Below are 27,833 nucleotides of genomic sequence, written 5' to 3' on the forward strand. Positions count from 1 at the left end.
TGCCCTATCTGCCCATCTTTGACTAGATCATACACAATCTGACTCCTCCTTGCCCTTTTCCCTCAGGTCTGTTATTTAAAATGTGAATTTCATGTGATACTATTTATATGCAAAACAATATGCAATTATGCAAATTTGGCCAGTTACTGCCACACCTCACTTGAATAAGGATCAAAGTCTTGTTCAAGATAGGAACTGTTGTTTTCAGTTAGGCAAATTGGGAGACTAAGTTGAAGGATGTCACAACTGTGATGTTTTCCCTGTCTTTTCTTAAAACTGGCTCTGGTATAGTACCCATGATGATGATAGCTGGGATGCAGTGATCAACATTTTCACTTGTTTATTACCACCATGAAGTGAGGTGCAGCATCTGATAAATGCATTGTCAGTTCTTGGGAGTGTGGACTTGCAATTGTTAGCATGCAGTGTCCAGTATGATAAGGAGGCCCTTTAAGCAAGACTGTTACACTAATACTAAAGAATAATATATTTGGAAGTTTCTCTGTCTCATTCTGTTTGTGCATACATGTCTTCATTCAAAGAAAGAGCTTCTGGGCTTTTCCTACAGTTTTTGAACCAAACAAATGTCCTCCTAGCTAGGGAACTAACCTTCCTAGCTGAGGCAGATATTCTTCAGTCTTTGATTGAACTGTAGTCTTTTCCAAGTAGTATTATAAAAATGTATTTGTTTATTTATTTCCCTTTAAGGCTTAGAAGGGTCATGCACTAATGTCCTGATAGTGTCCCTTCTCTGACAATTAATGATAAATATTTTCAAGTAGTAGCAAATTATCTGAAATAAATAGGCTGCTATTATCTCTCAGTGCAAGTTAAAGCAAATTGAATAAAATCAAATCAGAATTAGTTCTTAACTGGCTAAAAGGCATTTTTGATGTATTAAGATACACAAAAGCAAGTGCGGGTCTATTCAGTAGCTTCTGGGGGCAGGTCCTATTTACATACAGGACACCATCTACACAATTCTGTTTGACTTGCGTGTTAATATATGGGTGAATTAACGCTCATTAATATGTTGAAGGAGGATGGTTAACCTGAACTTCTTATCTGGTCACCATTGTTGCAATCCAAGAAGGAGGTGATTTTTTGATGTTCTCAGCCTTGTCTTATCAATGTGTTCTTTTGTCCACAAAACTGAAGATTAACTTGCACGGAAGTTACTGCAAGACAGCTTCTATTATGTCAAGGCCTCAAAGGTCTGACATCATGAAAATGAATGAAGGAAGAAAGGGGTTGATACAGAGATTTTTAATAGAGACTAGATCAGCTTGAAAGAGGTAAAATGTGTGGAACCACAAATAGAAGCCATCGCTGAGAAAAATGGTTTATGTATACATTTTTGTTGATGTGAATTAAAAGCTAAGGGAATTAAAAAGAGAACATTCTGTTGCAGTTGCATGACTATGAGATTTTTTTCTTCAGCTTTAGGTCTGGATAAGCAGCTGAATGACAGAACATCAATTAAGCAAGCAGTCTAAATCCCAAAATAGAATAAGTAGATGATGTGACCAATGAGGTCTTTTATGGGGATGGTAGACCAAAGTCTCCCTTGGAAAAAAGGTAAAAAATAAATAACGGAAGAAAAGACAGACTTTAGAGGAAAACTACAACTCAACTCTAGAAGCAATGTACTGGGATTCTCTGCTGGGTTAGGTAAAACACATGATATAAAAATAATTAATTTTTGGGGGGGTTACATTTTGAGGCATGAGAAGACACAGACTTTCTTTCAAAAGGAAAGTGAAAATATATGGGAGTAGGAAGACACCAAATTGTGTTTAGAAAAAGCTTAGCATTCAACTAAATGCACAGATGCATAAACTAAACACTTTTTAGGCCTAAACCACTGTTTATATAGTAATGAGGATTTTCCATCAGTTTCTTCAGTTAAACAGTAGCTGTCTTTTCGCTATTTAATGGAAACAAGGCAGTCTTGCATAAAAACATCAGATATATCAGCATGTGATGCTCTTTTATCTTTTATATGAGTTCAGCATAGTCATAACCCTAACAGACCAACATTTTAACCTCCTTTCCTTTTGAATTTTGTCTCAGATTTGTGAAATGAACTGGGTCCAATTTTGCTTAAGAAGCAAGCTGGTGTTTTGAATGATAGAGAGTCTTAATATCCAGTTTTAGTTTTTGTTTTGAAAGATGGAGAAAGCTTGTTTATGACTAGGAACATCCGCCAAATGCTCTAACACCAGCATAAATTAACTATTTACTCAAACCCATCTTTATATCTGCAAAAGAAGCTATTGCTCCATGTTTTCAATGCCCCAGAGGCCTATAAATCCCCTGGAAAACATTGCAATAATGTAAAACAACCCAGTGCAGTTATTCAACAAGTACCATTTTTATAGGGCTGTGCTGTACCAGAGCATGCTCAGTCCAGCATTTACAATAAATCCAAGCCCTAGTGACATTTGGTCTACTGACTGGAGCCACTAGGGACCACAGAAAGGAAGGGAGATGCAAGCCATGCTAGTTGGACCTTTTAAATAACAAGGCAGCAAAGCAGATGAATGCTAAAAGTGCTGTGTTTCTAAGGAGCTCTCAGCAGAAGAGCAGGTAACAGAGGGAATGAAGTTGTTCAATACATTAAATCACATCTGCATCTTGACACTTTGTCTTACAACAGATAATTGAGATGGGATGGTTCAGGTTTTGTTTTGTATTAACAGAAAATATCATCCCGTATATTGCAGGGACAGTTTGCTAAGCAAAAAGTCCCTCGTCCGTAGGTGTCCCCTTTGCCTACAGATCCTGAGCAGGGATGTGAGAGGCCCAGATTCAGGGTGGTTATCAATGGGTAAAAAAGATTGGAAAAGCTCCTTTATTGGCATTAAGGTTTTTCAAAGCTGTTCAATTTTAAAATAAGAGACCCTGGATAAAAATAGTATAATGTCCAATCATCTTATTTAATTGGGTGGAAACTCAGTGACTGAGTAGTTTAAAATTAGATGGAATAAAATTTTATATTGAAAAGAGTAACGCCCCAGAGCTCGTGTCTAACTGCTATAACTCATGTTGTTGGAAAGCTGCAGACCTTTATTCCACTTCTTAAAATACCTCTTGAATTTGTGCCATTTCAGAGCTGCTACCTACTCTTTTTCCGAGCTGCGACACCAGAGTTCAGGAGGTATTTTCTGAGGTTCAGAGGGGGTTTTTTCTACCTCCCCCTCCTCACCCCATTAGCACTGGCAAATGCAGTGTTCATTGTTGCTTCAAGTCTCTGCTTTGTAGCATACGCTCCTACATCCTCCAGTAGATGTGTTCATAATTTTATTGCCCTTTTTTCCCCTGTTTCTGTGCTCTGATGATCTCAAGTATTGCATCTACTCTTACTGCAGAGCATCCAACCCTAGATTATATGGATGGAAAGAAGAGCAAAGAAATAAACCAGCAATTTTTTTTTCATAGAAAGCTGGAGTTCAACACTTTTAGAGTCAAAAGAGGGGATGATGTTTTACCTCCAGCCTGCCAACCATTACTGGAGGTGACAACTGATCACAACAGAGAATGTAGGGACAGATGTGGGTTGTTTTACAGAAGAATTTGTAACTTCTGTATTTGTTTTTGGTGTTACAACTTTTAGAATGGAGAAAAAAGTTATACCTACCCAACTTGTATTTTCAATTGTAAAGAAAGTTTCCTAATTTTCTTATCCCAGTAGAGGTAGGTATTTAAAATGAGCTTTGTTTAAAAGAGTAAAACAAATACTGTCTGGGATTGTAAAACATATATAGGATTTACTATGCTTTGACATGCACTGCCAGACTATTTCACTAGCACATTACTTTATCAGGAAGGCCTTTATTCTCCAGCTTATAAGCAACAAGTTGTGTGAGGTGAATGATGGAAGAGTCAGGCCGTATTATTTAACATTTGCGTGCCAAATGGCCTCTCTTATTTGGGAAAATAAAAGTTTCTACTTTTATATTAGTATAGTGATCACAGAAAGACTTTCCATTACTGAAAAGGAGTTGAAAATGAATCTGGGGACAAAATGACCTTTTGATTTGACTAACATACTGTGGACTGGTGGTTTAATTATTGGACACTCTTGGGTTTTGGGGTGTTCTTTTCGTTCATTTTTTCTAAATATATCTGTTCTCAAAGGGCTCACTTGAGACCCGAACTTTATGTGCACACTGACATGTTTTCAGAATCAGGCCCTTGTTAGTACTTTATCTTTCCAAATTAAAAATTAAGACTATGTAAGGAATATCAACTACTTTGGAAGTAGCAGTCCATTTTAGATGTTTAAAGGAGTCTTAGACCTCTTAGTTACTTTAAGTATAGTCTCTCTATATCATACATATAAAAGAGGGCAATACAAGTATGGCATAAAAGTTTGCTGTCTCAAAAGCTATACTTGAACCCGTAGTTGAAGTGACATCTGCACTTAGATATGTAGTAAATATTTTCTTGCACTCTAATCTTAAAATAATAGGAAGTACTCCAAACAATTATGTTGTGGCTTTTTGCTAACATCAAAGTCAAAGTTGTTTTTTTTTTTATTGCACCCTGCCAAAGCTTTCCATTATGAGTCACAAACTTTAACTGTACAACAAGTTTGATTGTTAGCAATTAAGAAAAATTATTTATCAAAAAGCTCTCCTAGACTGTAAAATTAGTAGTAAAATACATTTAGCAGAAAACTTAAACCTGCACTCTTAGTTAGATTTTATTTCTTTCACAGATTTATTTCCTTTACTATTTTGGGTTTTCTGTTTAATTATGTGAGCATTTTTCCATCCCTTAACAATTGTACTATAGTTTGAAAAAGGAAATTGTGTTAGCTTCAAACATGACAAATCCTTTGGGTGTTTTGAATGGATTCTGCCATTTACGATAATCATTTGAGAAAACACAAAGAAAGGAAAATGTGGCATGCCGCTAAGTAGGAGAACTTGTAAGTCAAAAATAGCTGATAGTCAGGACTTCTAAAGTAGTCATTAGGAGGTTTTCTATCTAGTATTAACAGATAGTAATAGTTTTAAATGAAAAATGAAACTTTCATGGTTGGTCTGAAATCCAATGGTATAAATAGTTTAACCATCTGAAAAATTTTATTTTATAACCTTTTTTATTTTGGTTTCCCCTGAAAGACAGGTAATTCCATTTAATTGCATGTGGGAAAGTACTTTCCACTGTTTTTCCATTTTTATAGTTAGTGTTATACTTCAGCACAATGTTGTAAAGTAAACTGTGAATGAAATAGTAGAATACACTCAGAACAGCAACCCTGTTTGGTAGGAGAGTGTGTGTGTGTGTGTGTGTGTGTTTCTGTTCTTAAAAAATGTCTGGATATCTACTAAGGTATGTTATGAGCACAGCTGGGCCTGTTGGCTTCATTTTAATGCTTTCTGAGGGATAATAAGATTTACAAAACATGTCACTAAAACATATGCAGGCATATGCATTTGCACAGAAATCTATGATATTTCTTAAAGACCCAGACAGGGATTACATTTGTGCCTCATGCTGAAAGCTGTAATGCCACACTAGATGAGCCACATCCAACAGGGGCAGCCACCAAGGCAGGGAATGATCATGTGAAATTGCTTGTGAGGACCCTGACACTCATCAAGACTGTGAAATGGAAGGTGATTTGTGATCCTGCAGTTCTGCAAGGTACTGCATACACTGCAGAGGCCAGTTATGAGTGTTTCAAAAGGACAGGTTTTAGAAAGAGTAAAAACATTTGAGGCAGACTGATTGGACAAAAAAAAAAAAAAAAAATGAGAAAGGGTGTGCTAACATAGGATTAAGCAGAAATACTGGATGTTAGATTTGCTCCAGACACTGTTTTTGTCTGTCACATGTTCAACATATATAAAATTGTCACTACATCATTAAGGAGCTCCAAAGAAATCTGTTCCATGATGAATGGAAAAAAAAAAATTAGCCAGCGTAATGCATGTGGAAGAATTACACTGAAAAATAGCACTATGAAATGGCTTCCTGTTTCATGTAGCAGCAAAATAATTCTTAGAAAGAGTTAAAGTAGAATTGTTGGTAGCCATTTTTATTTTCCTTTGTGTAACTGTATCCTGAAGACCTGCTTTGGAAAGATGGGTGAGTAAGGCAATATGGAGCCCTAAGGAAATTCCAACTGTATTAAACTTCTGTAAGTGTTTCAACTTTTATTGCTAAGTATGGAAAACTAAAAACCTGGATTCTTTGGCTTACGTGCAAACTATTTATTTTTTTGTTCAGACAGGAGCTCATGCAATTGCAATAAAATTTTCTAAAAAGCAAACCTAGAAGTCAGCAAGATTTTGAGTGTAAGTTCTGCATGTATATTTTGGGAAAATATATACGTAGAAGCCTAATAACATACTTTTCTTTAATCAACTCAAGAATTCTCATGATCATACACAAAGTAATCTGGGACTTATAATGGTATCAAAATTGGCTCTGACACCCTTGTGACTGAGAAGCCATTCCATTGGAATTCTTGACCTTGTCCCAGCTTGCCCACTGTAATCTGGGGAAGAACTTGGCCTATCCTTAGAAACTGGCTCAAATGGCACACTCTTTCTAGGCCATTTGCTCTAGTGAAGGTACATATTGTGGCACAATGATGTGGTGTGTTACAAGATCTACAAGAATTACTATGAATTCTGGTTTTAATTTTTTTTAATGTAATGTCTTGTGTTTGAAGAGTGGGGGCAATAGCACTGTCTATATATAGCATGTTGTCTAAGGAAGGAAGAGCATAAGGCTATACACTCACTGAAGTCTGGAAATTACACTTTATTTTCAGCAAACTTTGGATAAGGTGACTGTAGTGACTATGTGTGAAAAAACTGAAATCTGTTTGCATGTGGATAAAACACAATGATTAGCTGTGAGAAGGATATTTGGAAATTCACAATGAATATTTATTGTAATCATATCTGAAAATTAAATAATTGAGATCTTTATGTGGAGTAACCAAGTTTGTAACACCTCATTAAAAGTTTTTTACTCATGGATCCTAAGAATAATATCCAGAAGGTCTGAACTTTCTAAGCAACAGAATTATTAGCAATACCTGGCTGCCATTTGGGAAGCAGATATCACTAGTCTTGCAGTGGAATGTAGTGATGTTTTAAATGCAAAGGACTTTGAATGTATATTTGAAAACACGTAAAACTAATGGCCATTTATATAAAGAAGTTAATTTAGAAACAAGGTTTGTAAAATGCATTGCTCGACATATGCTCCCATCCCCTCTGTACTTTGGATTCTTAATATTAACAGTGGTGGTCTGGCTTTACAGAGAAAAAATAAAATATAAATATTTTCACAATATTTAAATTATAGATATCACATGCAGGTTGCATACTGGTATAACTTCTCTACATATTTCTTAGCAGCAAGTCACTGCAACATATTTTTCCATTCCTTAGCCTCATCTCTGGTTTTGCTGGCTCTGATTTTGTCTTAAGCTAAATATTTAGCATTTTATGTCATATAAAGTGAAGCAACATGAACTGTATTTTAACTATGACAAAGAGGCAGATATACATATACTTGTGAGAAAGCACCTCCTCAAAAAGTTCACTGGCCAAAAGGATTGAAACATCCAGAGTGCATTCTTTATTATTAATTATTTTAGTTTTTTTCTTTTTCAGACAGAAATTAAATATGGCCTTTTATTAAATCTGAGTCTCAGAACACTGCCTATGTTGGCTGCTTTAGTATTTTTAGCAGGACAAGGGTCTTGCTGCTTCACAAAGCTGAAATGAAAACTACAACACAACATTTAAGGGAGATAAGACTTGTTCAGAGGTGATTATCTAAATAAGTTCTGTGTGTCATATGCTCTTTTCTTTTCTTAAGCAGTCACTTCCCTACAGTTTGTAGTGCTTTAGATCTTTCATGTACCATCTTTGCAGGAAAGATCTGTTTTCCTAAGTATTTTTAAGCAATAAAGTAGGGGCAAAAGGAGTATTTTAATGCCTCCTTGGAGTTCTGATACAGCTGCTGTCCAGGGAAGGGCTTTCATGAGATCAGTGATGATGACTGAGGTACGCACAGTGTTTGGGGTGGGTTTGGTCACTCTTCATTTCTATTCTGCTTCCTTTGGGTAGGAAAGAGCCTCTGTGGGAGATGTCTAGGATGTGAGACTCAAGAAAAGGAAGATTATATAAGCTCCTATCTCAACTACTGTTTTCTCCACTTGCATGTCTTTATTCTAAGAGGGTTCTGCTTGGAAAATTTCTTGGTTTAATTTTGTAGGTTAACTCTTACTCAGGAGGACTGACTGCTAATTTGGGGAGACGGTGCTGGCAGCTCTCACCTTCATTTAATGCAACTCTTCTACATGAAAGCAAATTATAAAATTTGGTAAATAGGTAAAAAATCACCACGTGTATGTTCTTCACAAACAATCACCATGTGTGTGTTCTTCAGTGGTGCATGCAAGAGATGTACCTCCAGAACTCCAAATGGGAATTGGAAATCCCACTGGATAAAGTTCTATTAAAATGCAGCCTGTGAGGTTTCTTTAAGGGAAATCCTGTGTTGACTTTTTAGACAAATTTTCCGATGTTTCTTAAAGTGTCTTTCAAGTCTTTACTAACATAAGCTGTAATTATACAACATTTGGGACTGAGAGTAGAGTCTTCCACATGAAGATCTACTAACTAGTGTAATTATTCATAAGAGAGAATTCATATGTTGTCTTCCATATTTGCATAGTTTGAAAAAGAAGTGACATGTACATGCTATATAGTTAGATTGATCAGATGACCTGGCAGAAACACATCTTTTCCAGCATAGGTATCTTCAAAAATCTGGAGCATTAGCTATCAGTGTTATGAATCAGTGTTTCCAACACTGCTGTATAATTTCTACTTGTACTTTCAGGAGGCATTAATAACAAAAAAAGTTGGCAGCAACAGCTACTAGGTAATGGTTTAGGACAGTATATAATGTGTTTCAGAATACCCGCAGGTTTTGCTGTGCCAGTTCATGGGGGTTTTTTTGAGTGGATATAAGGCTGGTTTTTAGTGGATATAAGGCTGCTTTAAATTGTCAGAGACTGGGTTAGAAAGCATTAACTCAATAAGCAAACAAAAGTTTGCTTTCATTAGAATGAAGAGAAGGATTCACGTAATTCTGATGTTGTACTTGTGCTGTTGTGCAGCTTTGCCCATTTGCACATGCAGAGTTCCGAACTATGGAAATGATGATGCTGTTTGTTCCAATTTTCAGAAAGTGTTCTCTTAAATTACATTTACTGAATTGCAGTTCCAGAAATACTTTTAATGACATTCTCAAAAGAGTCACTCAGATTGAATATGTTCAGTGATTTGGAACTATACTTTTAAATGAACAAAATCTTCTAAGAATATTATTTAAATTACTTTAAAGAGAAGGAAAATTATGAAACAAAAATAGATTAATTAAGTCTGCAGCATTTGGTTGCATAGTCTCAACTGGTGCAAATAAAGAGCAGGCGCATCAAAGTAAGCGTACCTATGTGGTTTTATATAGCCCTGAATTGAACTAAAGTTTTTGGTACAAAGATTATACTCAGAAGCAGGGAGTGAGGATTTAAACTAGGATCCTGCGAAGCAATGGGCCATGTTTTGGACACAGAGTAAATTTACACATGAATTCTGACCAACCTTGAAATGAAAGTAGAAAAAAATGTCATGGAAAAACTGCGTAGTATTCTCTATTGAATGTCAAAAATGTTTGAAAGTGACTACCTCTGGGTAGATCTTGTTCTCACATATAGTTGCTGGCAAATCAGTAGGAACCAAATGGAGACCTTTATGACAGCTCCTTTCTTGTGTCTCAGTGAACTACTTCATTTTGTCAGAAAATATAATTAACTATAAAGTATCAGAAACAGTTATATTAAGTAATTCAGCTGTATACCAGTATGTACTTATGACCATTAAAAAATAAAGTTGTTCTCTCCTTCGTAATATCCCTTTGCAACTATAATAGCAAAAAGTTGCTTATTTTCTTCATATGTGTATTTCAGATTAATGATATTTTGCTAGATTATTGCCCTGAGACTAAAGTATTTTTCCCTAATTCATACTGCTAATATCTTGAAGGGAAAAAAAAGACATTTTGCTTTGCATCACGTATCATTGTTGTGTCCTATTTAGAAGCTCTAAAGCTTTTGTTTACGTGTTAGTGATTTAAACAAATGTATAAGAATTAAGATTGAAAGAAATGCTTTTTCACACAACATTAAACTAGTAAAGTAACAAGCTTTTCTCATTGATTACTTTGTATAGTTTGCTTCATTTCAAAGTAAATAACCATGTTCTCTGGAAACACCTGAACATCACTTGTAGGAAGATATGCAATTAAAACCATCTAATTTATCCAACTTCACTATAAATTTATAGTGAAATAAGTTTAGAAATAGGTTGTTCATGGTAGGGGCTTTCTAAGAATAAGTGTTGAAAGATGTGAGTCAGAGTTGAAAACCTGGATGTTGAATAACAATTCAACAATTGGGGTGAAATCCCGATGGCTTTTTAGTCACAAATTATTAGTAATTATTGTCACTACTCACTCTCAGGATCTGAAGACAATCTGAAACTGCTAATTGAGCACTACCAATATCTGATTTATTTTTTAAAATTCTTGTCAGGGATCTTACATTGTAGGTATTAACTGAAAGATCATTTCTGTCTGAGAAATGAAAGTGCATCAGCTATTGAACTAATCCAAGAAAAAATAGCAGGTGCTTCTTGCACATTTTGCCTGTGATTCTGACCCTACCCAGTTAGCAGCAGATCTCCATGTCACATGTCTTCTGACCAGTCCCTCCTCCCTATTCTGTGAGCAGTCCTTTTTTTTCCTAGGCATGCACAAAAAGCAAAAGCATCAAAATGACCACTTTTCGTATTCTACTTATAGGAGTTAGATTCTGGGTTTGCTTGGTATGCTTCATCTCTCAGTGATGTAGAGAGCAAGAAATACGAGCTCTGGCAGGACAATACAAATGTTGGGATTAACAGCAATCCTTTCCTTAGAGTAAAATAGTAGTAATTTTTGAGGGTGGGGAATAGTGCGATTAGTAATGATTTTTTTTTTTTTTTGTAAAAAGAAATGAGCTATTATTAAACCCAGGAAAAAATCTAAGCCTCCAAATAATCTGTAGAACAGTCATTTATAACGTTGAATGTCTTTCCAAATGGTATCTTCTACATCAGTTACCAACAAGCATTTTTGTCTACCAGGAGATATTAAAGATGCTGTTTGAAATTTTTGAAAACTGATAAAAACAGTTCTGAGAAAGAGGTATGACCTGCATCCCTCAAAGCAGTGTTTAACTGCCTACGTTACTTGACATCCAAAGAACAAAGGTTTGCAAAAGAGAGACTGATAAGGTACTAATACCTGCATGTAGGCTACATCTTCTGAGAGTGTGCCAGAATTTGTCTGGGAGAAGGCAGAATACAGACAATATAGATTGCTGTATTTTTCATCAAGTGGTTTGTACCATCTGTATATATTTTACATGTGCCTTTTGAGAGGCAAGGAGTGTAACTTAGATCCCCCTAGGCTTTGTTCTCTGTCTCTACACCTACCATTTGGCATAAGATGTAGCCAGTAGAAGAAAACTAAGGTTGTTGGGATTTTTTTCTTGTCTTAGCTTCAGCAGCTGCAAAACAGATGTAGGCTGACATAAGTTCTGCCAAAAATCTCTTCCAAGTCTCCCACCCATTTTCCACCAAAGAGAAGCTAGTCTGGTGATATGAAGGGAGACCTGAAGGTCAGAAAGAGATGGGAGCTCCTGGCTATGTAGAGACTGTTAAAAAGAAGCAATATCAGAAAACCTAGATTTACCACTTTGGAAATTAAACCAACCAAAACTTATAGAGATAACATTTTAAAAAATTACTATTCCAAGTAGCATGATGTCAATGGGAAATAAAAGGCAATCTGTACATGAACCACAGCAACACTGCAGCAGAGAGAGTCAGATGACAGCAAGAGTTCATATCTGGTGTTCACCTAACTGGCATCCATCTAAGTCTCTTTTTAGATATATTTTCAACATTTCAAATTCATTAAGCAAAATACCATTGTCTTGCTAGCCAGATCTTTGCTGAAACAGATTTCATAGGATTACAGTTGTTTTGTTGTGTGAACTCCAGTACTGAGAGGGAGTCAACTTTCTCTGTACCTGTCTCAGGTTTCTGTGTACCTCTCCAACTTTTGCTTTTAGCAATATCTGAATATATCATGTGGGTTTTTTCAGACTATCTTGACTATTACAAATGTATTGAACGACATTCACAACAAATAAATAAAAACTGGAATCTTTTCCACTCTGCCAGCCTACTGATGAAATTGTACTGCTGACAAAACTGTGGCTGCCAGGCACTTACAATCCAACCACTCGAAGGTAGTATCCAGCAGTGGCAGAAATGTTTAAATAACCAGTTGTCCAAGCATGTTTATATTCACACAGGATTTGTGTGGGCTAACATTGCTAGCAGTGCTGAATCCTCTATGCTGGCAAAGATGAAGGACAAATGCTACTCATGCAGTTACATTTCCCTTTCCTTACATCATTATCCCAGAAACCTGGAATTTAGATGCTAACTGCATTTGTAAATTGGGAACTCAGAACCATGAGTATTAACCCAAATGATGACTTGGCTCTTTATGGTTTTACTGGCTGTACAGTAATTCTGTTTACCTCATGGAACAATCTGCTTGCAGAAAAATTGCTTGTGTTATAAGTCTCAGTCACTTACAGAGATTAATATCCTCCTGAGAGATGTTTGGATGAGTACTCCTGAAGTTTTTCCCTTTGACCATTCACGATAGCAGTAGTTACCAAGGTTTTAAAACACCCTTGACCCCACTTTCTGTTGCATTTCCAGGCTTATATCTTCATTTCTAGTATTTAATTTTCAATATGGTATCAGTGTCATCTGTAGGTGCATTACTTTTATTAAAGGTCACGACCTTTAGTTTGGAAACTAGTGAGACATGGATCTTTCTTACAGCAAGTACTGACATGGGAAGACTTCTTGGATCATGGCCTCACACAGGCACAGGTCTACCAAGACAGTTAAGAGGACTTTAGCAATGACTTGCATGAAATACATTTCTGTGTCATACTGCAGATGAGTATGCACAACCACCTGCTTTCAAACATGTATGAAACATGTCTAGCGGTATAAGAATGGTAAGTCCAAATGCTAAGAAAAATGATTTAGGATCTCCTCAGTGATTCATTGGAATGCTGATGTAGGGGTTTAAGTATTTAAGTTCAGCTCATCTACATAGTATTTGGCAGACAAGGAAATTTCAAGGAAGAAAAGCAACGTGCATGTTCCTGCGACAAAAAAATGTGGAGAGAAGTTATAGTGACTCTAGTTTGCCAACCAGTGTGAAGTAAGAAATGTGAACTTCTAGGTTTAAAGTGGCTTTGATCTGTCAAGTTTTCTATGTTGAGTTTGAATAATAGACCTTGGCCCCACACTATAGACAATGGGTGTGCCATCTAATGGAGTCCTATCCTAGAAAATCCCTACTCTAGCTGTGGCTGAACAGCTCCCTGACCCACTCAACAACTTTGGTGGATACCCTCAGTCATACAACCAGCAGTACACTGCACGTTTGAAGCAAAGTTCTGTTTGTCATGTCAGCAGAAGTTAAGAGGTTTGGTGATTTGAAGCCATTAGCTTTGAAACATTTTAATGACTATAGCACTGAGTCAAGCATCAACAGTTCTTATTAAAAAAAAAGTTCACTTCCAAGCAACAGAATAACTGACAAAAAGTGAAAACATTTTTATACCTTTATAAAATGTAGATAGTTGACTGTAGTTTTGAAACCAGACTCACTGGCCAGTTGGACAGTCTCAGGCATGTCGATGATTCATCTGACACAGAGTCCCAGAGAGTGATTTCTTGCGGGCCTGTTCATTTGGATGTTGATGCAGGTTTCTATTTAAATCAGCAGCTGAAGTGTGAATTTATCTGTGACATTTTTAAGATGGTTCACGAGGCCAGAATTTGACTAATGATACTCCTACTGATCTCCTGCTAATTTTGGATTTATAGGTGTTGTATCATACCCAAACTTATAAATGTCTGGTCCTTTTTTTCTTTCCCCTTTCCACTCTCTCTCTCTTTTCTATTTTTTCTTTTTTAAATTTTTTTTTACAGTTTGATCCTTTTTCATTTATTTAAACAGACTTCACTGACAGGAAAGGAATGACTGTCACTGAGTTCAGTAGTTTGGCTAAGGACCAAATATATCTGTTTCTGAAAGTAAAGGGAATCGGGAGGGTGGTAATGACACTTTCAGCAAAGCTCCTCCAATTGTGGCCAAAATATTCTTTCAGTAATGAGCTATAGTGGTAGCAAATTTCCAATACTGATACCAGCTGTGTCATAACCTCCCTACCTGCACTATGTCATGAGTAGGAAGAGATCACATTATCACATGGGACGTGCTCACTGATTTCTTTCTGATGTGTGTTGAATTTTCTATTCTTTGTAACCTTTCCCTGAAACTTTAACTGTACTAAAGCTTAATGTGTATTCTTTAAAATAGAGCTTTGGCTTAAGGTATTAGTAAAATGATAGGAGAGAGAGATTCTTGAAGTATTACTCATCAAGACACTAAGCAAATGATACACATCCTGTACTGGCTGGATGCACCGAGAGTTGCCAGAAGTGGGAAGGAGTTGAAGCTTTGCAGAAATGCTACAGAGAACTGTTAAGAAATAAACCACTGCAAGATTTTAAGCTAAAGTTTGACATGCATGAATGGAAGCAGCAGCTCACGTCTGTCAGAATTATTGCTGCTTTCCTGATTTACAGTGAAGAATCCATAAGTATGAAAGCAAGGGTGTGTTTACGAAAGAAGGAAGTTTGAAGAATGTAACTTAAGCATGTTGTTATCTTTGGGCTTGTTTCCTATTTAGCTATACACTTGTCATTACTTCCATTTTTTCATCTTTTTTTTTTCAGATTCTCAAGAAGGAAACTACAAATCAGAGGTCAACAGTAAACCCAGGAAGGAAAGGACAGCTTTCACCAAGGAGCAAATCAGAGAGCTAGAAGCAGAATTTGCTCATCATAACTATTTGACCAGGCTGAGGCGATATGAGATAGCAGTAAACCTTGACCTCACTGAAAGACAGGTACTGATGCAAAATAATGGACTTTAAATGCTTGCCTAATATTTATAGCAAAATGATATACATTTATTATCACTCTGCTATGCAAGTAATTTATATTTTTATATGTACCAGCTACAGATTAGTTTAATCTAGTAGGCTGAGATGGAAGATAAAAGCATGAGTAATATATCTGTTAAACTGGTGCACATCTTTTCTAATCTGTCCACACTGATGTGACTGAAGGAGTGGTAGGTCCCAAATACTGCGTGCACAAGCAGTTGATTTGCTTGCATGCAACGAATACGAGCATCTTGTTTTAGTCTATTAAATATATGCAGTTGCCATTTGTCCAGAGTTTCTGAACATGCTGTTTCCAGATGGCAGCAAGAATGGGAACACCAGCAAAACAGGAATACAGGCATTTTAGCCAGTTTATCTTACCCTGCACTATAGGAGACGATGGAATTTCTTATCACTGTTATTGGCTTCCTGCTCACCAAACCCTGGTCCAGGAAGCACTTCTGCATGTGCTCAAGTTTCATCATGCATGTTGTCATGTTGGTTTCTAATGGAAATATTCATGTTAAGCATGTCTTGAAGTGTTTCAGGATCTCATCCCAACATACAAAATAGGTACTCAAGACACATTTCAAATAATAATTTCATCAACATACACATTTAAAAAATGTGGTTTAGTAAAGACATTTATAGTACTGGGCTCAAGAACACCAAATCTGATGAAATATTACCTGTGGTTTTATCATTAAAATGGAAAGCTTTTTCCCCACTGGTAGACAGCCATCCTTTCTTCAGGAATCAATATTAGACTGAGGGATTGCTTTAGATACAATCAGTAAGATGATATATTCAAGGGAAAGTATCAAAATAGCACCATGATTTGTGTACTCTAGATGTGAGAAGTTTTGCAATTTTCTTGAGCTTCATTAACACCTGCTATAAACAGACATCTCAGTGAAAATCCAGCCTTTTCTATACATATGAACACACATTTACTCATACAAGCAAATGAAACAGTTTTTTTCTTTGAAGGCTTCTAGAGAATGGCTGTCCCTTCCAGTTTGTGAAGAAGCAGCCAGTGATTTCTTGTTTGACTTGAACATGTTGCCAGGTTCCACTGGGGTAATTTTCAGTTACTTAAATATGTTTATTATAATTGTAAAGCACACCATTTTGTATAAAACAGTTGATAAAATTTTGTCTTTTTCATTTCCACTGACTAAAGTAAGCTGAGACAATTAGATTAACTTCCACACTTGATTTTGACTGCAAAGAGGAAGAGGAATAAATTCTTGTCTAAGTAACAAAGGTAGACTTGGTGTGGAACTGAGCAACAATAAATAAATTAAAAAAAAAGATCTGCTGGCCAATTTGATGGGAATCCATCAGCTGAATTCAAAAAACATATTCCCATATTTAATAATGGTGAATTTGTCCTGGAATTTAACTATTCTCCCTGACAAATTCTTTATCCTTTTCTTCAAAGATCAGGTTGAGTAGTGCAACTAAATGAAGTGACAGTTCACTATCCTAAATGAAATAGTTAAACTAAAAGCATTTAAGATACTGAAAAGGGACAGATGAATATTGTCTCTGGAGGAGAAAAGGCAGCCTGTGCTACACAAGTGTAGAGAATTCATTTAGGTCATGGGAGCACTTGCTGTTTTCTAGCTGTCACATAATGTCAGTTCTAAGCATTCTGCTGATAATTGTGATAATTTCTATAGATTATAATTAGTCTATCTAATTATGTAAACTAATTCTTCTCTGCTTCCCCAGATTATCACAGAGTGACAATTGAGCTGCTAGAGATAACTCCCTTCCTTCCTTCCTTCCTGCTTCCCTGCCTTCCTTCCTGCCTTCCTCCTTCAAGCCAGTCTTGCTTAGAAAAGGAAAGCATTGAGATTTTTAGCTTGATAGAGTCCAGTTCTGTATCTTGCCACAAAAAAAATTGTCTGAGAGAAAAATAATTGATATCATAAAAACTGTACTGTTAATTAAAAACAAAAAGAAAATTGAGAGGAAATTCTGGAAATATTTTTCTGTTTCTGAATCATACCAAGCCAAGCAACGATGTCACTTCCAATGTTGTCAGTTAGAAATGTCTCTTTTTAAAATCAAATATATTGTTTTGATGGAAAAATTGTGTAAATAGGCATGGAACTGGGTGTGGGTTTCCATGGTATATGGCAGTCTTCAGAAGCTGAATGCAGTAAACCAAAAGGCTTGACTCTTCTTGCATACTTGTTTTACATCAGTATTCCTTCAGTTAGTTAAAAAAAAATACTCCAGGGTGAACGTGGTGTGACACTAATATTTCTTTTTTTTCCAGTTAAGAGACTGAAATATTCAGGACCTGTATTTCCATCATTACCAGAATGAATGGTTATTCTTGAGTGGGATAACAGCACTTACTTGTTTACTTACTACTGTTATGACTTTCTTTTACTAGCTATCCCAACAGAGAAGATCATATTTGATGGCTATCTTAAACAGATGCAACAAAACAATCCCTTCTCTAAAATTATTAGGACTGAATTAAAATATATTGAATTTGGAATTAATATTTGGAATTAAAAAAAACCACAACATTTTCTAGTAAGGTAGCATTTTTAGAAAACTGCTATTTCTGGAACAGTTTTCCTTTATTATTTTTCCCCAAAAGGCTGCATTGCACAAAATGGTACCTCATAGTTGGTACCTTTGTCTGAAGTAAGTGAACACATAAGTGATAACTTCAATCTCATCAAGGCTGTAGACCTATTTGTGTTGGAAGCTCTCTTGATCTCTCATGAAACACTGAATTTGCACACAGAGAATTGAAACTTGCTTCAGATCATACAATGACAAAAACCAGCAGTCGGTGAACTAACGTATTTGCTCAGAAAATAGGTTTGACAGCAGATCTAACACCTGATGGAATGAATTGTTTAGCATAATTTTTTTTACTAGTTTTTTAAAAATGACAAGCATCATATTATTCAGAGGGCAGAAGAACAAAAAATAATCTGGGGAAAGTATTGTTGGGTCATCCTGAATTTACAACTTTCAGTTATTTCCCAAGATGGGAGATAAATCACAGAGCCTATTATCTTAAGAAAGCTCTATCTTCCTCTTGACTATAGTGATAATTTCAACCATACGCCACAGCTTAAAAGAGGCATTGACCAACTAACACTTCATAATTACCTTTCTGGCATTTAAACAAGCTGTAGAAAAAGCCATATGTCTGACCATATTTAAAAAGCTATGTAAGGGTATTAAAGTTTTCTACAGTCATCAAAGTAAGGCTCCATTTGAATTTTGAAACAACTTACAAGATCAGTTCAAACATAAATGACTCATGGAAGGCCATTTCACCCAAATAATAATGAAAAAAACCCCTCACAACATATGGAGAAGAAGGAATTAATCCTATCACTCCCTAAAAAGGAAACCTGAGTTACAAGACAGGAGGATGAAATGAAGTAAGTGCCTCAATTGCCTAGATATTGAGTGCACTTTGAGAGCATTATAAGCACATCTGGTGGTAGGATGGCTCTATTATGGTATTGTAAGAAATCCAGCAGTATAGGTATATATAATTCCTTCTTCATCTCCTATAGAGTGCACTCACAATCTCTGCTCAGACAGCAGTTAATAATTTTCAGCTGGCAGGCCTCTACTATATTTTGAAGAGCCAGTTAGACTAAAAACTATCTTAGCTCCCTAGATATTTGTAACCTTGACAAGAGCATTCTTGGCTTTTTTGTATTTCCAGATAAACTTGGAGAAGATATGCAAACTTTTTAATATCTCGCTGTGGGATGAGGAGAGGAAGCAGCTGCAGTGGGGTATCAGAGGCGTGGCAAAATGGACATTTTTATGGAGTTGGTCCTGCCAAATATAGAAAGAGTAGGAGATCTTTTCACCTCGCAAGATCTTTTTGCATGGAGCTAATCAAAAGAGTAATGTTGCAGTTCTGCAGGCTAGCTAAGGTTACCGGAATAAACAGTCCAAATATGTAATGCTTCTGTTTGCCAACATAAACGGAAAATCCCACCTAGTCAGATTAAATTCTGCTGATGGCAATGAGAAGGTTTATTTCAAATACCTGCCCAGAAGCTACCAATCATTTATAAAATTCCTGAAGCCATTGGTTTTGCATAGACAAAGGATAAAATTTTGTCAAAACGAAGAGTGCTTTTGCATCCGTGTTTGGCTTCCATGTATGTGGTACCAGCACGGGATGAGTGATGAAGGAAGAAGCTTCGTAATGCCTTTTTCTACCTGAAAGAGAAGCAAGCAGCATTATTATTTAAATGCATTTGGGCAATGTTGGTATAGTATCATAACCCACACTGTAGCACTGTATTGTTATGACTATACAAATAATAAACCAAGTTTTCCATTAGAAAAATATCCTCCAGACCCAGTTACCTCAGTCCTTCATCACAAGTGACTTCATTAGAGTCCTTTTCAGCATCGCAGAGCTCGGGGGAAGCTAATCACTGCATTTTTTAGACTTGACTGGTAAGGTAAGAGTAGCTCCACTTAGTCACCCTGGTGAGAATCCAGGGAGTTCAATGTTCCTCAGTTAGGTGTTTGTTCTGAACCACCTCTGCAAGAATAAATGTAACTCCATGCATCACACAGCATGACTAGTTTCCCACTTTAGGAAGCTAGGCTTCTAAGGTTAGGTGGTGAAATTATTCCCCTGTATAATTTCAAACAAAATCAAACCATGGATTGATAGGAAAAGCTTGACCATGTCTGTCTGTGCTGTCATTTCTTCTCTGAAAGGCAGCTGGTCATTCCAAGCTTCCATGTGTTAAGCACTCTCTATACACACTATAATAATGAGCCTGTGTGGCTTGAAATCCTTTGGATTGTTTGCTTTATTTAAAGTAACACTGTTAATAAAATAAAATAAAATAAAACTCACTAATACTTTTATATTTGTCTTGAGCAATATAAATACCAACAGTAAGAGTTGCTGTGCTAACTCTGTTCTTTCTTAGGAAAGCGTGCTCCTGGCAAACTTAATTATAACTTGTGCATAATTTTGATTTGTACAATAATTCTTTTTTAAAAAGTACATGGCAAAACTTCAAACAGCATATTTACTTTTGCAGTATTGATTGACTTTGAACAAGCAATTCCATGTGCAAAGATCCCAGTGCCTCAAGCTGTTAGTTGTGAATGGACCCTACACCTGCAGAGAAACCCCGTGAGGTTCTGGGTGAGGAGAAACCTCTGTCTGTGCCAAGCAGCATATGTGATATAGACAGAAATATTAGCAGCTCATATGGCTGCTTTTACGAAGTGAGTAAGGCTCTGCTGTCCCCTACCCCTACCCCTACCCTTTCTTAGACACAAATTGAGAAAGGTGTGACTTCTTCTGTCACCTATTTAAGGAGATGAACGCTTTTTAAGTTTGTCATTTACGGTCACTTTAAAAAACAGAGAGATCAGTGAGGAAGAAATGGTACTGGAGAGGTACAAATGAACATACAGAACAAAGGAGATATTTTTTTATGCAGGGCATTGAAAAATGTAGAATCTCTTTCTGATTTCACTAGTTTCTTCTCCTCAAGGCATGCCCTTCTGAAAACAGCTGCAGCTTCTTGAGGCTTACTAGTTTTAAAACTGGATGTTGATTTTGAGGCTAATTTATCATCAGAAGACTCAGGACTGGTTTATTTTGGAAGGCAGAAAGAAGTCATGAATTGTGGAACTAGTTTAAGTGAATATAAATGAGGGTGCTTCTTACTTGGGCAGAGAGACGGCTTCCACAGCCATAGAGCCTTGGAGGATTGTCATGGGCTGGTAGTCAGAGGTTTCTTTCTGCCAAGTCCCGATTCTTGGCATTTGCCTTTCTTTGTACTCAAGCAGTAGCAGAAAAAAGCATCAACATATTCAGCCAAAAGCCAATCTTGGTTACCCACCGACTTTTAACTTTCACACTGAGCTGACCTGTGCAAAATGGGTGGAGAATGATGCATGTTAGAATTTTTCTCTCGTGAAATAAAATGCTCTACATGTAATTCATGCAGGTAAATGCCTATGCAAAGAAGAAGCAACCTTTAGCTAAAGGTGATCTTCCCCACAAATTAGTTTTTCACCATGTGTTTCTTTTGTGGATTTTTATATATATACAAGGAAATTGGATGAAGGTAGTCTCTAAAAAGACACATTATAGGAGAATAAGATAGAGGGAGTTCTAGTAACAGCTCCACAGATTGTCTTTCTTTGCCTCTGGACAAAAAAGAGAGACTCATTCTATAAAAAAATACTCCCTTAGACTATGTACAACAAGACAGCAGGAGGGAAGAAGCTGAAACAGTGTGTCCTATTTTGCTTAAGGTATGTTAACCCTGAAACCTAATTAAGAGAGGTTTTGAATAGGAAGGGTTAGCTGTTTAATCATGAAATTAATTTTGAAGATCACTGGTGGAGAAGGTGGCAGTTCTTTGGATGGAGCAGAGGGAGGTAAACTGAGTGCTCTCAAAGACTTCTGAAACTGAACTGAAATACTCCTATCACTGCTCTCCTCTGAAATATAATGTGTATTCCATCCCCCGTTGAAACGTGGGAGGTAGAAAGGAGAATGTATCACCTAAGCAGTACCCAAACCTCAACTGACTTCTATGTAACAAAAAACCAGAACTCACTCCTACACCTTCCTGGGTGCCAAAAGCTCCAGCTGTCCTTTGTGCACCTGCCAAAACCTCCCCTTTTTCTCAACAGCTGTTGCAAAGTACTTGTGCACATTCAGTGCAAAGTCCTCTAACATAACACAGAGCAGATTGCTCTAAATCAGTGAGGAGGTGACTCAAGTAATTTTAATCAGCAGGTTCTGGTACCACTCATCAATTTCCAAAGAAAAGTTAATTTTCTCCAATTGATGTATTTTGGTACTATTTTATAATAACTAAGAAGACATTTAATACTCAGATTTATTTAAACTGATTTTAAGCTCAAAATACATTTAAGATTTTTAAGAGAGTTTTTTTGGAGTTGAAATTCCTTTAAGTAATATAAGGAAGAAAATTAAGTTCAATTCAATAAAACTACCTTAACTTACTCTCCTGTGTATCCAGCATGACTGAAATCCAGCTGAACTATTTAAAATCTCATGTTATCTTTAGTTACTGAAGTGGACTGATAACTCTGACTACCATTTCTGTAAATATTTTTAAACTAACAGATTTGATTCTTCCAACCCTTATATTTATTTCCTAGAATAGGAAAAGAAACTTTTTTGGTTTTACATTCCTATTTGCTTTTATAAATTTGTTGAATAAAATATCATAAAAATACTATATATATATAAAAAAAAGGTAAGTTTCAGCCATATAACACCAGCGATTTCTGTAAAGTTCAGGATTTTGACTTTCTTTAAAACTTGGCAGCATAAGTGTACTATCTAAAAAATAACAGGAATGTTTTCAGAGCCAAAGAAAGTTGAGAAGTAAACTTTTCATTTTTTTATTTTTGAGAAGACAGGTTTATTTTTTGTTATCCATATGTTTGTCTGCATTAGAGGAAAGTAAATTGACAGGTTAAAAAATAAAAGAAAATAGACAATGGCTGACCAGGGACAGAATGCTTAAAAGGCTTGGTGATTTGGTCTTCCTGACACATCATTTAGGTATAATAAAGCATGGAATTTGGGATACTGACTTCAAAGACTCATACTTAGAAATATGCATCCCTTACAGCAAAATAACAGTTTCAACTGGCACAGTGCTTTTGTTTCTAATTTCTAAGGTTTGTGAGATATCAGGCTTCAAATTTTAATCTTGTTTGGGACTCATGCCACTAAAACCTGGAACAGAAAACCTAATTTTAGGAAAGAATCTTTCATTTCAGAAAAGACCTTTTTTTAAAGAGAAATGTCTTTTTTCTTAAAAGAAGACAGGCAGCAGAGAGTGTAACTAAGATAGTTTGAATTTAGTCATGCTTTCATTTTTCAGACAAGAATGTCTTTATTAAGAAATACTCATTAATCATATAAGGTATCTGTTTAACTCCTCTCTGTAAGTACAGAATGCTAAAATACCATGTCAAAAGGAAGCATCTGCATTCTACAGAGCATGGCAGAAGTCAGTTATTCTTAATGTGACTGAAGTGCTCTGATGAAGGAGTATTAAATTAGAAGTTTAGGTGCTATGCTCATTTGGAACCAAAATGATGTGTTGATGTCCACATCATGAAGTTGTATTAAAGATATACATGCAAGACAGCACATAATGTGGCCCTTGAGCCTTCTAAGGACCTATATATCATAAGTATATAATGATTACTTTAGAATATGTAGACACTAACAATGTCGACCTCCTTGTTTTGAATCTCCTTCTGTGATTCCTACACAGTAGACCTTAAAATAAATTGGTCACAGCAAAAACATTTATCTTGTACATCAGGAGATGCACAATGTGAAATCATTTACTTGTATCTTAAGTAACAGTCTAATCATCAGATGTGGAGATGCAGATGCTAAACAACTTGTTGACTAAGGGAAAAGAAACTGTGCTTTCGTGCCAGTAAGCAGATGTGCTCAATAGACTGGCTCATAAGTGCTGATTTAGAAACAGCTGTTAATGCAACCCTCATCTTTAATGTAGTTCATTTCCTTCCACTTCCTTTGTTTTCCGTACATACACATGCTCGCTCTATACAGTTAAGTTGTGCTAGTCAGAGGGTGGAGAAGAGGGAGTGCATTTTAATAAATAATAGACAATCAGGACCTGATTCTGGGAGGTGGTGAGCACTCTCAGCTCCTACTGGAGCTAACTTAGATTTGAAAAACAGCATAAAAAGGTTCATAAAACATATGATATCAGGTTTGTCATAGTAGATCTTTAAACTACTTTAAGAGGATATTGTTGCAAATGTTGTAAATGGCACAAGCTAGTTCTTTCACTGGAAGAGTTCGAGAGTTTTTCAAGTTCATTTCAATAAGGGCTTTTTCTCTCTCCTTTATTTTCTATTTTTTTTTTTTTTTAATTTTTCTTTCAGTCATTCTCTTCTTTCTCTAACTCTTGCTCTTTCTCTCTTTAGTTCATTCTCTCTCTCCTCTTTCTTTCTCCGCTTTCCTATTTGTTTCTCGGGGTGTTTTGTTCTGATGCATGTTTTGTGCAACACTTGTAAGTTTCAAATGAGTTGTGCATTTTAAAAGCACAGTTTTCCAAGAATCTATATAAATTGACACTGAAGTACTTCACACAAAGGTTGCTTCACTTCCTTCCCATTACTAAAATATAGATGGATCACATATCAGTAACAACTATACTCTCCATAATTGAGTCTTCAGCTTCAAAGGAAGTCCAGAATTCCAATATCTGAATTTGATCTCTAGAGGAAATAACAAGTGAAGGACCTGTCTCATATTATTAGCACATGAGCATTAAAGTCTTCATCTAGAGTCCATTGAACTCTTTGGAAAAACTCACATTGAGATTAGTGCACTTTGGATCAGGTCAAAAGTGGATTTCAGTACTTTATTATGGAGGACATAAAGCAATATATATAAAAAATACCTACTGTATTCCCTCATATAAGAGTCCTGCCGTACATTAACAGAGCAAATGACATCAAAATAAGCTCACAATATTTTCAGTGATAAACTTCACTATAATTGATTTCTAGCTTTTGAAAATAATCTTTGACATACCAAATAAAAAAATTTATTTGATATTCTCTAAGTAAATCAGATGCAGATTATTTGAAGTCATTAATAAAAAAGCCTAAAGCTTTTCTTTTCCTTTTATTTGTCTTTTTCAAATTGTTACCATTTTCTCTTTATGGGAAGCCTGACAGGCTATATGCCAGTCAGTAGTATATATTCTCCTGTGGAAGTGTCAGGGTTACTCTCTTTCTCCTACACTCAAGAGCTGCAAAGGCAGCCGGAGTCCTTTCAGCCCTACTTTTCTTAAATGATGTGTTTCCCAGACAGTGGGTCATGTGCAGACATAGCATTGCATGCTGGATCCGCTGAGGAATTTATAAATGTTTCTTGCACTTGTTCTTGAAAAGGGAAATCATCATTCTTTAACTGATTTCTATCAATAATATGTGAGTGTAGGACGCTGACCTACACTCATCCCTGGTGGAGGCATTTCAGGGCATGGTTGGATGAGCTAATCTGAGGGTAGGTGATCCGAACAAAGAGGTATTCCCCAGCCTGTCCTTGGCTACTCAATACCTGGAAGTTGATGCTGATCAGTTCTCTTGAGTTTAATGCTCAAGGAGAGAGACTTGTTTTGGCTCATTTTGTGACGTGACCTGAGTTATAAAAAGCAGCAGCAACAAAATATTGTAAGAAAAAATGGAAAACAACAAAGAATAATTTATTAAATTGCAGTAGAAAATAGTCAAAAATTGTCAGGCCAGCAGATGTGGGAGTTTAGCTCTGTCTGTGAGAGAACAGAAATGAGCACCTGCATCAGGAGCCAGGCAGTAATCATCCTGCTCACATCTGCCCCAGCCAGAACAGTTTCTGACAATGACTGTAGAAGTATTAGCTTCAGTTTCTCAAGTATCCAAAAATGAAATGGATGCATCTGGAAGGTGGATCTCTCCTGTTCCAATAGTAGGCTGAATACAGTCTGTGCATTGAAATTTCTGCTTCAAATGCATCATTGTAATTTTTCTTGAACACACTTTTTGTATACATTATTTTTTTTTTTTTTTAGGCTTTCAATGCTGTGACTTATTCTGTGAATGTTCAAGGACATAAAAATATCCGGAGAATTGCTTAGATCTTTTAAACATCAATTCAACCCTGTCATTTCTTCTTACTGAATAAAATTCTCTCAGCCCTTATTTCTGAAGAGTGATGTGATACTGGGCTGAATCCAAAGTGTATTATTTTTGATGTTTAGATTACAACTGCAGTTGCATCTACTGCACTGTCTGGCACCAGTAGAGTAGTGTCTTTTGCAGGAGAAACTTAATTGTCCTAAAACCCAAAAATAAACAAAATGATATCTTAACTTCCCCCAGAAAGCTGCCAATACTGTACTAATGCTGTACCCTTTTGAAGACACTGTTTCCATGGGCACCTCTGATACATGACCCGAGTATGATAATTCCCAACATCACAGCAGCCAGTAATAAATACCTTCCCCTTTACACCCATTTCACTTTACAAGCCAGATTCTTTGGCTCTGATGAGTTGACTAAAGGAAAGGATGTGTTGTGCTTTGAGGCTTTTAACTAACCTGGAATCATTTTGCTCTGTTCCCAAGTGATTGGCTTTAACAGCTCACATTGGCTTTTATAGGAATATAGAGTATAAAAAAATAAGTATACCTCTGTTCCTTCCCACTTACATGCATACAGATAGTGACGTTAACTATCAGTTCAATTGTAGTAAAATTTTAATGTAAAATTCAAAGTGATAGTAAAGGTTAAACACTGCGATGTTTCCTGGATGTGTAAGACAGATTCAGCAAAACAGCATTTTTGTGGCTCTATTACTCATGTTGTACAATATGTCCTGCTGTGCCTGTTCCTTGCTGTTTCTTTTAAAGCTCTGAAACATATTCTGCTGAACACAGCAGAGGATACACCAGCATTGCAAGCTTTCTTGCTTTCTTTCCAAGTCAAAAGTTGCAGACATTTGTTTATTTTTCTGTAGAACCTTCATGTGAAGAGCTGTACAGACACACACGCACAAGATTTTTTAGAAACATTAACTCTAAATGGATCAAACCCTACAATCTTCTATTTATACTGTTTTCAGTGACAATATTTTAAGTTGATCTGAAATCAGCCTTTAATCTGGTCTAATATATTTCATAGATGCTATGCACATCTTTTTTTTTTTTTTCTTTTCTTTTGGCTATTGAAAAAAAAATCCTTGTGGTTTGCAGTGCTGGTACTTTAGAACTGTGCAAATAATTTAGGTTTACTTCCCCCCATATACTTCTATACAGAGAAGGGGAGGAGGGAAAATGAGTTTCAGCTGGAGTAAAATCTTGGGTTTTAATGTGACTTAAATACAGATACATTTTTAATCTTTCATGCTACAAATTTCTTTTCCATTCTCATCTGAAATTATTTGCTGATTTTGACTCAGATTTATAAATGCCTTGCCCTCTGGTTTTGGGGGTATTTCTTTGAAAAATTTGACCGGGGTCTATGGCTAAATGTACTAAAATCAAGGCTCAGTCAACTAGAATCATTTAAATACATTAGTGAAATAGACAAGGAAGTTATAAGTTTTGATGGTAAGAAATATTCTTTCAGATACTTCAGCAAGTAAAAACAACAAAAAAAGAGCTTTTGAAGTGTTCCATCTGAAACTCACCACCACTTTACAGAAACAAACAGGCAGAAAGCAATGCAAACTTTTCAGTGCAAGATCCTTTCCAAAGTAACTACCCTTCTTTGAAGGATAATTAAAAGCATTATAAGCACGAGGGGTGGCAGTCCCTGCCACCAGACGGAGCTATTACATGAAATGTAGGTTCTTCCAAGCAGTCCCTTGATGGGAACCATGTTGACTCTGCTTCTCTGCCTGTGAAATGATATTAATACGTTTTTCAAGAGTAGGTGAACTTTTTAATCTTTTCTAAAGGGCTCTCAGATCTTCCTGTGGAGCTGTCTGCTGCACATAGCCCAGTTGCCTTCTTGCAGTAACCCCTTTCCCTCCTTTGCAGTTGTTATCCTCATACGCCCAGGGTTC

General features: G+C 36.2%; 1 protein-coding gene across 1 annotated transcript in view; it reads left to right on the plus strand.

Annotated features, from left to right (window-relative positions):
• Window positions 1-27,833, plus strand: part of MEOX2 (mesenchyme homeobox 2) — a 54,319-nt gene that overhangs the window by 24,989 nt on the left and 1,497 nt on the right. The window contains exon 2 of the mRNA XM_074892172.1: window positions 14,988-15,160. Coding sequence (XP_074748273.1) covers window positions 14,988-15,160 — 173 coding nt within the window. The remainder of the gene's footprint in view (window positions 1-14,987; window positions 15,161-27,833) is intronic.

Source organism: Strix uralensis, chromosome 1 (genome assembly GCF_047716275.1).
Source record: "Strix uralensis isolate ZFMK-TIS-50842 chromosome 1, bStrUra1, whole genome shotgun sequence".
NCBI classification, from domain to species: Eukaryota; Metazoa; Chordata; class Aves; order Strigiformes; family Strigidae; genus Strix; species Strix uralensis.